The sequence below is a fragment of the Suncus etruscus genome, chromosome 4 (genome assembly GCF_024139225.1).
Source record: "Suncus etruscus isolate mSunEtr1 chromosome 4, mSunEtr1.pri.cur, whole genome shotgun sequence".
Classification (NCBI taxonomy): domain Eukaryota; kingdom Metazoa; phylum Chordata; class Mammalia; order Eulipotyphla; family Soricidae; genus Suncus; species Suncus etruscus.
The window spans coordinates 126,355,220-126,368,009 of NC_064851.1; the positions used below are offsets into that span (position 1 = coordinate 126,355,220).

General features: G+C 42.9%; 1 protein-coding gene across 1 annotated transcript; it reads right to left on the reverse strand.

Moving 5' to 3' along the window:
* Window positions 1-4,633: 4,633 nt before the first annotated feature.
* MBOAT4 (membrane bound O-acyltransferase domain containing 4) lies at window positions 4,634-11,527 on the reverse strand. The gene is made up of 3 exons (XM_049772367.1): window positions 11,409-11,527; window positions 8,348-8,572; window positions 4,634-5,597 (listed from the first exon to the last, which is right to left on the reverse strand). Exons 1-3 carry the CDS (start codon window positions 11,525-11,527, stop codon window positions 4,634-4,636), a joined length of 1,308 nt encoding a protein of 435 aa, XP_049628324.1.
* Between the last annotated feature and the right edge of the window lie 1,263 nt (window positions 11,528-12,790).

Here is a 12,790-nt window from a genome sequence, read left to right on the forward strand (position 1 = left end):
AGTGGTAAAGCTGGATCATATGGGAGCTCAATTTCTAGTTTTTGTTTTGTTTTGTTTTGTTTTGTTTTGGGGTCACACTTAGTGACACTCTGGGATTACTTCTAATTCTGCACTCAGACATCAATCCTGGCAGGCTCAGGGGACCATATGGGATGGCCATATGGGAATTGAACCACCGTTGGTCCTGAGTTGCATGCAAAGCAAATGCCCTACTGATGTGCTATCTCTCTGGCCTCTCAATTTCAAATTTGTTGAAGAATCTGCATATTGTTTTCCAAAAGGTTGGACTAGATTGCATTCCCACCAACAGTGAATGAGAGTTCCTTTCTCTCCACATCCCCGCCATCACTAATTGTTCTTGTTCTTTGTGATATATGCCAGTCTCTGTGGTGTGAAATGGCATAAAAGAATATTATTTTGAATTCCCATGTCCCTAGTATTTAGCATGAACAATTCTTATCACATGACCAATCTCTCTTTTTTTTGGGGGGGGTTGGTTTTTGGGCCACACCCGGTAATGCTCAGGGGTTACTCCTGGCTATGCGTTCAGAAGTTGCTCCTGGCTTGGGGGACCATATGGGACGCCTAGGGATCGAACCATGGTCCGTCCTAGGCTAACGCTGGCAAGGCAGACACCTTACCTCTAGCACCACCCCCTGGCCTCAACATGACCAATCTCTTTCACCTACATAACTTCCATTTCATCTACCCTCCTCCAGTATGTTGATTGTTTGGGGAGCCATACCTGCTTGTGTTCAGGGCTAACTCTTGGCCATGTGCTCAGGAATCACTCCTGGTGAGGTTCAAGGTACCATACAGGATACTAGGAATTGAATGAACTTGGTCAGCTGTGTGCAAAGCAAGCATCCTACCTGATGTAGTATCTCTGTAGCCCTTCCCATAGGCAATTTTATTGTGGGAGGCCACATCCAGGAGTGCTCAAGAATTACTCCTGACTCTGCACTCAGAAATTACTCCTGGCAGACTTGGGGAATCATATAGAATGCCAAGATCTGTGTCAGCTATGTGCAAGGCAAACACCCTACCTGCTGAGCTATCATTCCGCTCCCATTACAGGTATTTTTAATCGGCAAAAGTGGTATTATTATATTAGGTCATATGGAAAATTGTATCTGATTTTATAAAATATAGTCAGTTCTACTTTTTCATATCAGTGGAACTGGATTAACAATCAATATGCTATTCCAGGGGTGGTGGTGAACAAGTTCAACACAAAGAGCCAAAATTTTAAACTGTGAGAGTCAGAGAGCCACACCACGAAGTGACCTGCCAAAACAGACAAACACTTACACAAAAGCATATAATTTTAACAGTAATATATTAAACACATATTGCATTTTGCCATTTTGAGTGAGGGTAAAAATCCTGTTTGCCACCCCTGTGCTATTCAGAGGCTGGAGCAATAGTACAGCATTTACCTTGTATGCAGTCAACCAGGAATAATATCTGAGCTCAGAGCCGGGAGCAATCCCTGAACACTATAAAGAGTGGTACCCCCGAAAACAAAAAAGACAATCAGTATGCTCTTTATTGCTTGATTCCTTTCCCATTCCCCTCACAAGTGGGCTAGCTCCCAGGTCTAGGTATCCAGAGCTCCTGGTCTGCAGTTTAATCACATAGGTTGAGTACGTCCTCTGGGAAAAAGTAGAACCTCAATTTCTGAGCACACTTCTAGTTTGAAAGAAAATGTTTCCAATACAAAACTCCATCTAGCTTCCTTCTCCATGTTTTCATAGAATCAATAAATCAAGTCTAGATACATACCAGTAAAGTCTACCTATGGTCTGCTTTATAAAATTACATAGTAGTGGACTGGGAAGTGAGTCTAAAGTATGTGAGAGACCTGGGTTCAAACACAACACTATACAATCAACTGAGTAGCCTCTAAAACCATTAGATGTTGAACTCAGCTCTTCTACATAGAATTTTATCCCTGACACGGAATTGGTTGTTGTTGTTATTTATTTGGAAGGAACACCTGGTGATGCTCAGAAGTTAATTCCTGGATCTGTGCTCACAGATCACTTCTGATGATGCTCAAGAGACCAAATGGGATTTTAGGGATTGAACATAAATCAGTGCGTACAAAGCAAGTGCTCTACTCACTGTACTATCACTTCAACTCCTCCCTCCCAAATATTTTTTTGAAACACTAGAACCTCACAATGTGATACTTGCAAACAACAGATGAAATCTCTGGGGAGGTGGGATAGAGGGTAGGTAGGAGAAAAGGTCTATAATGACTTTATTCATATAATTTTTTATAAAAAGTGGGAGGGGTGGAGAGATAGCACAGAGGTAGTGCTTTTGCCTAGCACTTGGCCCATCTGGGACAGACATAGGCTTGATACCCGGCATCCCATTGGTCCCCCGAGTTTGTCAGGAGTGATTTCTGAGCCAGGAGTAACCCCTGAGCACCGCTGGGTATAACCCAAAAACAAAACAAACAATAAAAAGTAGGAGAGGCAATGTTGGTTCACTGTGTTCTGTTTCCACAACTTTCTAGTTCTATTTGGCCCACAAAATCTAATTCACTTGTCTAGGGAAAGTGGACTACTTACAGGACAAGGGCTGCTGACCTTTTTCTTGCATCTATAAAAGAGAAGCCTGAATTGTCAAAATACTATTCTGCAGAGGTCAACAAATAGACCAGATCAATACAGGAGCAGGAGTGACTGGGGATGGGATGTAGTGGATACTTCTAAGAAGAAAAAATAAAAAAGGTCAAATTCAGTTCTAGAAGAAAAGTCAGAGCCATTAGGTTAATAATGGGAAGCTACTGAGCTGGCCACTACCAGCACATGTCAAAGGATATGGGGGCCATGAAGGGGGTCTTGGAATCACTTAAATGGTAGCTAGCTGAAGGCAAGAGAACCTAATTGCTGAGGAAGGAGATACAGCAGAAGCTGAAACTGAAAAGATTGAGCCTTTGCAAAGAAAACAGGATTACAAGACACTGTGTTGTCTGTCCTTGTGAACTCCTTTGTGCAGACAAAGTAATCTAAATCCCTCACACCCTCTCCTTAGAGCAATCCCCTTAAATCTTTATACTGTCAAACTAAATGAAAACTTCCCCATGGGAGCTAATAGAAAGGGAAGACAGTAGGTGCCCTGGTTTAACCTAAAGGAGCAACAATTACCTTCACTTTCAACACAGAGATATACTTGGAAGCAAAATTGGACTTTAAAAGATTTTACTAAATGTGTCCAACAATAGGGGAGTGAATAGAGAAGGTATTAAGTATATATGCACAATTCAGTGGGACTTGGCTATAATTAAAGATGAAGTCTTGTCTTTTGCTATAATATGGCTAGAACTGGAGCAGGTCACCCATAAGAGAAATAAATCGAGAAAAAAACGAAGACCAGATATTTGCACTCAAATTGGGGTATATAAAGAAACAAATTAAGAGAAGACAGAAGGTCAAGTGAAAACAAAACCTTAGACTCTGACCACAGAACTGAGGTACCAAGGGATTTGGTATAGCTACGTTTGGCTTACATTCCAGGATCAAGTGGACCAACTAGTAACTGGAGAAAGCTCAATGAGCGAAGCACATGCTTTGCACACAGAAGCTCCAGGTACATCCTCCACACTGCATGGTCCCCTGAGCACTGCCACAGAACCAGAAGTATACCACAAGCACCACCATGGCTCAAAATCAACAATGGGGTGGGAATGATACTACAGCAGAAAGGCCACTTGCCTGACACAGGACCAATGGTTTAGTCCCAGCACCAGATATGGACCCCAGAGCACCACTAGGAGTAACTATTGAGTGCAGAGCACAGAGTAACCCCTTAGCATTGCTGAGTGTGGCTTTAAGAAAAAATAGCAAAAGACACTCACTTTTGGAATGCCCACATGTATACATATATTTTCCATTTGATTCACAGATCTTTATGTTTTATTTAAAGTTTGTTACCACATTTAAACTATATACACTAAGGAAAAAAATGATGTCTTTTGCTTTGGGAGGGGGGTTCCCAGTACCAGAATAAATCTGTTAGAATATATACAAAAAAAAAAAAAGCCAACCTTCTTATATAATTTCAATACTAGACATATAAATCCATTATAACATATAATTCCAGTTTAATTTTATACTTTTAATATTAGGCATATAATTCCAGAGTAACCGTCTGTTAGAATAGATTTAAAAAAACAAACAGCCAACCCTCTTATATAATTCCAATAGTAGGCATAAAATTCCAATACTAGGAGAAAAGTCTTTGTGAGTGGTCTCTTAAGTAGAGATCCAAGGGCATTGGGTTACTTCAGGAAATACTCAGTTGAGCACTGTTCAGGCCTAGTCATGCTGGGACCAGGCGGATACCCTGGAGTGCTCAGGAAAGCATGTGGTGTTGGGAATCAAACCTGGGACCTCTGCTAGACAACGCTCCAGCACTCTGAGTTATCTCGCAGAACTGTGGGTGGGGATCTCTCCAGGTAGTGCTCAGGGAATCAAGTACCAAGGATTAAACCTAGGATTAAACCTGCATGCAAAGCACATATTCCAATTTTTTGAGTTTATTTCTTTGGACCACAGCAAACAACTTAGCTTAAACTGCCATCATGCTTCATCTGGAAGATGAAGGTCTGGAAAAAGTGTCAGTTACCTTTGTGCTTTCTCTTTGGCAACAGAAAGAACAAAATACAGTATGTCATGGGAAAGATACTGCAATAAGAATTCCACAGCAACCAGAGAGAGGAGAGGCTTCTCCCCTCCACCGCCAGCATTATATAGGCAATAATGAGCTGGGTGTAGAGCCAGGTCACACTTCTGTAGAGCAGCCTTATTGGCCAGTATCGCATGAAGAGATGGGCAAAGGCGTGAATCCGGTAGTCAGCTTCCACCATGAGAGCCCAGCAGAGGAACCCAAACACTTGGCCGGGGTGGAGACCGTGCCACCAGGCCGAAAAGGTGAAGGTCTGCCACAGAGGCCAGGCCCGGCTGGACTGGAATATGAGGCGCCGCAGCCACTGAGCGGTGCTGTGATTCCACTTCCTGGCGAACAGTGAGATCCTGTGGGTTGTTTCCAGAATCCAAATGTCTGCATCAGAGACAGATTCCTTTTCCGCAAGGCTCTGGTCAAGGTCAGCCGTGAAGCCTGCAGCTCGGAGGAGGCATTCGTCCAGGAGCCAGTGGGAGTAGTAGGTGAGTTTGAGGAGGCTGGCTGTGGACCACATGACCAAGATGCACTGGACCTGTTGGCAGCCAGCCAATCCCTCACAGGCACTTAAGGCCTCCCTCAGCACCACCTTCAGGCACTCCAGTCCCAGGATCTGCACACCTCTCCAGGCCAGAGCCCAGAAACAGTGTACCCAACCCACCCTGATGGACCCTTGCACAAAAGCTTGAAATCTCTGGAAGGAGCACAGAGGGCCTCCTAGGAGAGCAGGGAAGAAGAGCAAGTAGCTGAAACAGGGCAGCACCGCACATAGACGCGCCCACCATGAGCGCCTACTTCTTGTGTTTCTCTGTACCATCTCCACTTTCCCCTCACAAATGTCAAGTGAGAGGGATGTGGCCCTCTGTGTCAAAAGCATGAGGGCAGAAAGGGTCATACAGAACCTGAAAGAGATGGATGCATTTATTAGTATTTTTATTTAGTTTTTGTTTTGGAGTTAACAGCTGGCAGTGATCTGAGATTTTACTTGGCTCTGTGCTCAGGAATCTCTTTTGGTGGTGCTCAGGGGACAATATGTGGAGCAAGGATAAATCTAGGTTAGTTGCATGCAAGGCAAGCACCTTATTCTCTGTACTGTCTCTCCTTCAGATGTTTTTGGTTTGTTTTTTACTAAAACAAAAACTCTCTCTATTTTTTAAATCTCATTTTATTATCTCACACAAATGGGTAACTGAAGAATGACGACACATCTCATGATCTGCTCAGATGGACTCAAATATCAAATCAGATTACTCCAGGGCAAAAGGCAAATGGGGGGTTTTAATCAAAGAAGCAATGAAAAGAATAGCAATGAATAGTGTAGGAAAACTATTAATTCTACTATTTCTGTGAGTAACATAGGAGATCAGGACATGGGAGAAATTCACTCTAGAAATGAATGACATTGTCTTGAAGACACTCTACTGAATTGAAGATTCCTAGTATGAGTCAGTCCTGGCCTGTAGGATTCTGCAGGCTGTGGACTTCACACCAGGACCTGTGAGCCATGTTAGAGGTTTAGAGTGTCTGCTGACTCAATAGCAATTTGAGTGTATTCTTAGCCCATCATTCAATCTATTCCTGTGTATTGGTCATAGAGCAGAAAGATTCTGCTGGAAGATCATAGTGGAGAAAATTAATGAAAATGATAGCAACATATTCCCCAGAGAAGATTGCTGAGCTGTGGGAGAAAAGCTTAGTCATCTCCCACTCCCTCATCTGCCTGTCTAGGGTCTGAGAATATTTGACCCCTCATTTGACTTCTCTCAGCTGAAAGTAAAGCAGCTTCTAAACACCAGCCACCCTTGTCCATTTACCTATGTGTTTGGCTACATAGTATTATTCACTCTACCACACATCCAGATTCATATGTTGATGTTCTAACCTCCAGTATCTCAAATTGACTATAGTTGGAGATGAGATCTTGATAGAAGTGATTATATCCAAGTGAGATCAAACTGAGTACTCCAGTACTTAGAGGGCATTAAGTGAACTGAAGGTGACAGGGGACAAGTGAGGAAGTTTTGGTCATTTTAGTGGTGGGGAGATGACACTGTATACCATCAACTGGTAAACACACTGCCTTAACTATAATAAAAATAATTTGGGGGGAGTTTTGAGCCACACCAGGTGGCATTCAGGGGCTAATCCTGTCTCCCACTTAGAAATGACTCCTGGAAGGCTTGGGGGATCATATGAGATGCTGGGGATCAAACCTGGGTCTGTCCTGGTTTGGTTGAACATAAGGCAAATGTCCTACCACTGTGCTATTGCTCCAACTCCAACTATAATCAAATTTTAAATGCATTTTTCTTATTCTAGATTAAGATTTTATTTCAATTTCTTTTGACTAGAAACTGTAACTGAATATTTTCAAAATTTGGGGGACCAGAGAGATAATATGGCATGTAAGGCACTTTCCTTGCATGTTGCCAGTCTGGGTTCTATCCCTGTATCCCAGATGGTCCCTCAAACACTGATCTTGAGTGCATAATTAGAAGTAAGCCCTGGACATGTCAGGTGTGCCCCAAAATTGAGTAAATAAGTGGATAAATGAATAAAATACAGGCACAGAAAACAAAAACATGAAACACTGGCAGAAAACAAGAGGAATTGTCTATAAACCGAGAAAAGAGGCCACTGAAGAAGTTGAGCTTATCAACACCTTCATCTATGGTGGGGATGGTGGTGAGTAGGTGCAGTGGTGTTGAATCACAATGAGGTTCTGGGTGTGACAGAGGCAGCAGTGAAGTGAATAAGCCAGTGACAGGTTGCAATCACACAGCTGGCACTGGCTCCAAGGTCCTAGCTCCTATTCTCCCACTGAACATGGACCATGTATTTGTGGCTAACAGAAAGCCAAGAGCAATAGACCATGAGATCACAGGTTCCTACTCCCCCAAACTTGATGAGCTCACTGATATCTTTCCCCTAGAGCCAGAACTACCCTACCCCTGGGGAAATAGAACAACTGAGGTTCAATCAATGGCAAATTCTAATGCAGGAGTGGTCTAGGAAGACACTATCTGCTGCCTATACGTATCTGTCTTTCCTATTTTACCAAGATGTGGCAAAGCTGTTGATTGTCTGACCACTTACCAAACTGAGGCTTATCATCCCTTCTACACAGGCTGCTCCAGTGTGTGCTCAGCTCCACAGATACCTGTGATTATCAGGTGCATAGTAATGATAGCTAAATTCCCAGCACTGTACTATTAGGCAGTAGTAGTGCTTAGCAGTCCTACAACTATGCTTATATTCCTTATCCACAACTTGAGCCTTGAGAGACAGTTAATAACCCCACACAGACATGTTTGTTTTTCCAGAAAAAAAATTACGATTGAAAAATTAAATTATTTGATTGAGGTCACACTGAACAAATGTAGACTAAAATATGGATTCAGACTAACACTCGGGGCCTTTTTGATGGGTATGAGGCACATCCAGTTGTGTTCAAGGCTTACTCTGGCTCCTGATAGAGTTTGGGGGACCTCTGTTGTGCTAGGAATTGAACCCAGGATGGCCAGATGTAAGGCCAGCACTTACCTTCTGTACTATCTCTCTGGCCCAATACCCTGGTTTGTTCTCTTCACTTTCCCCAATGACCTGGCAAAGTTTGGCAGTTCTGCCCAGCCAAATAACCAGGCAGCTTTACCTGGAAGAGGGAGTTTCCTGCAGGTAATATTCAGTGTAGTGAAGCCCCAAGTGACACAAGGTCTGCCAGCTCATCTGCAGGAAGAACACGGGTTTATCAACCTCCTGTGGGCTGAGTGAGGAAATCAGAATGACAGCACCCACAACAGGAATGAAGACAAGCCCTGCAAGGGAACCCAGAGCAGCCATAGCCAGGATGCCTCCTCCCACCAGGAGGAAGAGATACCTGTAAGAAAAATGACAACCATAAGACATTTTTTAATAACAGAGCATCAAATGGCGTTCTATATGATCTAACTTGGGGGCAGAAAGATAGTACAGCAGGTAGGGCAATTGCCTTGCACATGGTCAATCCGGGTTTGATCCCTGGCATCCCATATGATCTCCTGAACACTGCTAAAAAATAATCCCTGAAAGCAGAGTGTGGAATAATCCTTGAACAACATGAGATGTGGCCTCAAAACCAAACCAAACAAAATCAAGGATCCTACCAGGCAAACTCCCACATTGTATCTAACAAAGGCATAGTTGATTTTTTTTTCTCCCTTTTTGTGGGGAGAACTCCCAAGCAGTGCTCATGGTTTAGAACCAGGCCAGATAGTTCAACACTTGGGTCTGGTGATGTGGTTCTGCTCAAGCCCTCCAGTGAGGATCAAACAGACTCATTAATTTTGGTTTTTCATTTTTCTTGTGTGTGTGCATGTGTGTGTGTGTGGTGTGTGCACTGAGGTCCAGGGGTACACCTGGCTGTGCTCATGCTGATTCCTGGCTCTTTGCTAGGGATCACTCCTCATGGGTTCAATATCATATTGGGCACTAGGAATTGAACCTATACTACCAATGTGAGGAATTAAATTCAAAGCCTTGCATATCTAAGGCCTGTGCCCAAGACCCCTTCTGACTCCAAAGACCTACTCTTGTTATCATTTCAAAGTCTTGTCTTTTAGTGCAGAGATAGGATGAGGCTGAAAATAGAAAAGTAAATTAGAGCTAAAGCTATGAATCTGAACAAAAGAGTAGGAAAACGTACCAATAGGGACCAAGGGATACTTCCAGAATATACTACTGAAGGTTTCTGGAGTTGCTCAGGAGACCAGAGAACACTGAGGATTGAACCCTGACCTCCTGCATGCAAATCTTGTGTTCAGCTCTTTGAGCAATCTTTCCAAACCCAAGAATCATTGTGCTCAGGGGCTAGAGAGACAGACAATACAGGGGGTAAGTTGCTTGCTTTGCCTGCAGCCAATCAAAAATGACTCCTGAGTTCAGAGTGAAGTAAATAATACCTGGGCATTGCCAAGTGTGGCCCCCAAACAAAAAATAACAACAATAATAATACTTCTGTTGCTTTGGGGATGAAACTCAGGCCCACAAACAAGAGATCTACCCCTGAGTACAGTGCCTGATTTTTCCTAATTTCTTTCTTTGGGGAATTAATAGGCACCTCACTCTAAGAAGCCCATACTTTTCATGCTGTTTCACTTTGAGTCTATGACTGCTATGACCATCCCTTACCAACCCTCCATTAATAACTTGGGTAAATTAGGGGAGCACTTACTCTTTCTATAGGAGATTGGGAGACAAGAACAACCCACTACCCATTTTACAGATGAACATAGAGAAAGTTTATTCCATACACTAAGGGTACTCAGTAAGGGACACCAATTTACTAAGCTGACTCCAAGGCCAGCAAAGTTCTATTTAGTTTGTTGGTTGGGGTTTTTCAAGTCACATGTGACCATACTGAGGGATTACTCCCGGTAGTCCTTGGGGGACCATGTGTGGTGCTGAGAATTGAACCAAGATCAACCACAGACAAGGCAAGCACATTACATGCTGTACTGTCTCTCCAGCCTCTTTGAATGATAATTTAGGTAGCATGATTACATTAATGGCTTATAGATTTGATGTATAAAGTTACTGTCCCTTCACCAGCACCAATGTGTCTAACCACTGTTTTTTTTTGTTGTTGTTGTTGTTCGTTTGTTTTAATTTAGGTGATGTTCGGGGGCTACTTCAGGCTTGGTGCTTTTGGTTTCTTCCAGCAGTATTCAGGGAGGTGTGCCATGCTGGGAATAAAATCCAGACTTTCTGCACACAAAGCACACTCAGTCCATAGTTATCTCTCAAACTCACCCCATTGTCTTATGTCACTCCTAGTACCCTCTTCCTGCCCCACTCTCTAGTGCATGGTAGTCTCAGTTTTGTAGTCAAAAGTGTTCATCATCATTGATACTGTTTATTTCCTTTTTCCTTTTTTCTAGTTTTTGTTTTTTGGGCCATACCCAGTGATGCTCAGGAGTTATTCCTGGATATGCACTCAGAAATCGCTCCTTGCTTGGGGGACCATATGAGATGCCATGGGATTGAGCAATGAGCCATCCTAGGCTAGTGCGCTCAAGGCAGATGCCTTATGGCTTGCACCACCACTCTGACAGCCTTTTTCTCTTTCTATACGATACTCTTCGCTTAACAACCAAGTTCTGTTTCAAAGACTTGGTCGTTAAGCGAATTGATCGTTAAGTGAGGAACTGCATGTACTATATACAGTAGTACAGTATATGCATAGTACTTGACAATACAGTATTCTGATAAGTAAAAACCGAGAATGATCAAACTGAAAACTTCCACTTGTTTTAATTTGCATAGGTTGTGTAATTTACACACAGTACTGCAATGTATTACAGAACATAAAGTTAGTAAAGTAGGTACATTAAAGCACTCTCTAGTCCAAGACTAGTCAACAATATTTAGAGCAACATCTGTATCTTCTTGACTTCCATCTCTTCCCACTTATTTTAATCTTTTTCCCATTTAATATGAACCCATCAAACTTTTAGTCATGAGTCTTATAGACATATTAATTTCCAGTTGTTTCACTCCATTAATTTTCAGTTGCTTCTCTCTATTAAACATATTGATAATTAAAAGTCAGTAGCAGTGATAGTAACTGAAAAACATCCAGTGTCCTTCATATCATATCTTCACATCTGCAGTTTTGTCTATGCCTTTTTGTAAATAGCATTCATAGATATAAGAATGGAATTAGTCATCAGACCTACCTGGCACCAATAGAAAAGGAATCCAAATTGCAGAGATAATTAAACAAAAGAGCAAATGGGAAAGTTACTCCTTGATAAAATAATACAGGGTGGAGGAAGAATAGCTGAAGCCAATACATAACGGGGTAAACCAGAAGATGCTGTCTTCTTCTAAGTACTGCAGAACCTGATACTTTCTGCAATAGAAATCACAACAGAACTGTCTCTTGTCTTCTTATAAAGCTTAGGAAAGCCTGGGTTAGCCACAGGCAAGCAATAGCCCAAGATAAGCTGTATAAATGTTGGCTTTCTGATAAAGAATCTGCACTATAGAAACCAAAACATATTTCAGTGTTCTAGTACTTAATATCAATATGTACTGAAAGCATTGCTTTCCACAGTCCTAGTTTTGTTTGGATTATAAGCCACATAATTTACCTTTCCAGTTTTCTGACTGTCATAGTTTCTTCACTAGTGAAACATCTTGTTTTCCAACTGTGGGCATAAAAAGCACTAGGCTTAGAGGTGAGAACAAGAGCATGAGCATGGGGAAGTGGTAGGATCTCAAAGATTCTGCTATTAACCTCTATCACCTCCTGTGTTGGTCCTCCCTCCCTCCCACCTTCGTTTCCTCCTTCCTTCCCTCCCTCCCTCCTTCCCCCTCCCTCCTCCTTCCCTTCCCTCCTCCTTCCCTTCCCTCCTCCTTTTCTTCCCTCCTCCTCCCTCCCTCCTTTCCTCCCTTCCTTCCCACCTTCCTTTCCTCTTCCCTCCCTCCTACCTCCCTCGCTCTTCCCCCCTCCTCCCATCCTCCCTCCTCCCCCTCCCTACTCCCGCTCTCCTTCTCCCCTCCCTCCCTCCTTCTCCCCTCCCTCCCTCCCTCCTTCTCCCCTCCCTCCCTCCCTCCTTCTCCCCTCCCTCCCTCCTTCCTTCCTTCCTTCTCTCCCTCCCTCCCTCCCTCCTTCCTTCTTTCCTTCCTTCCTTCCTTCCTTCCTTCCTTCCTTCCTTCCTTCCTTCCTTCCTTCCTTCCTTCCTTCCTTCCTTCCTTCCTTCCTTCCTTCCTTCCTTCCTTCCTTCCATATCCATTTTATTGCCATAGTAAGTTCAAAAAGAGTTCTTAGTAAATGCTTGTTAAAGTTTAAAAGGTATTGATAAAGCAAAAACATGAGAGGAAGGTTAAAAAGAGAAACTTTCATTGAGTTGTAAGCAAGAAATACAAGAGATATCTAGAGGAAAAATAAGAGCAACTAAACCTTTTACCCACTCCCTAGTGGAGGGCTATTGTCCCTCCTTCCTCCCTCTCTTTTCTTTAGTTTCCTTCCTTCCTTCCTTCCTTCCTTCCTTCCTTCCTTCCTTCCTTCCTTCCTTCCTTCCTTCCTTTCTTCCTTCCTTCCTTCCTTCCTTCC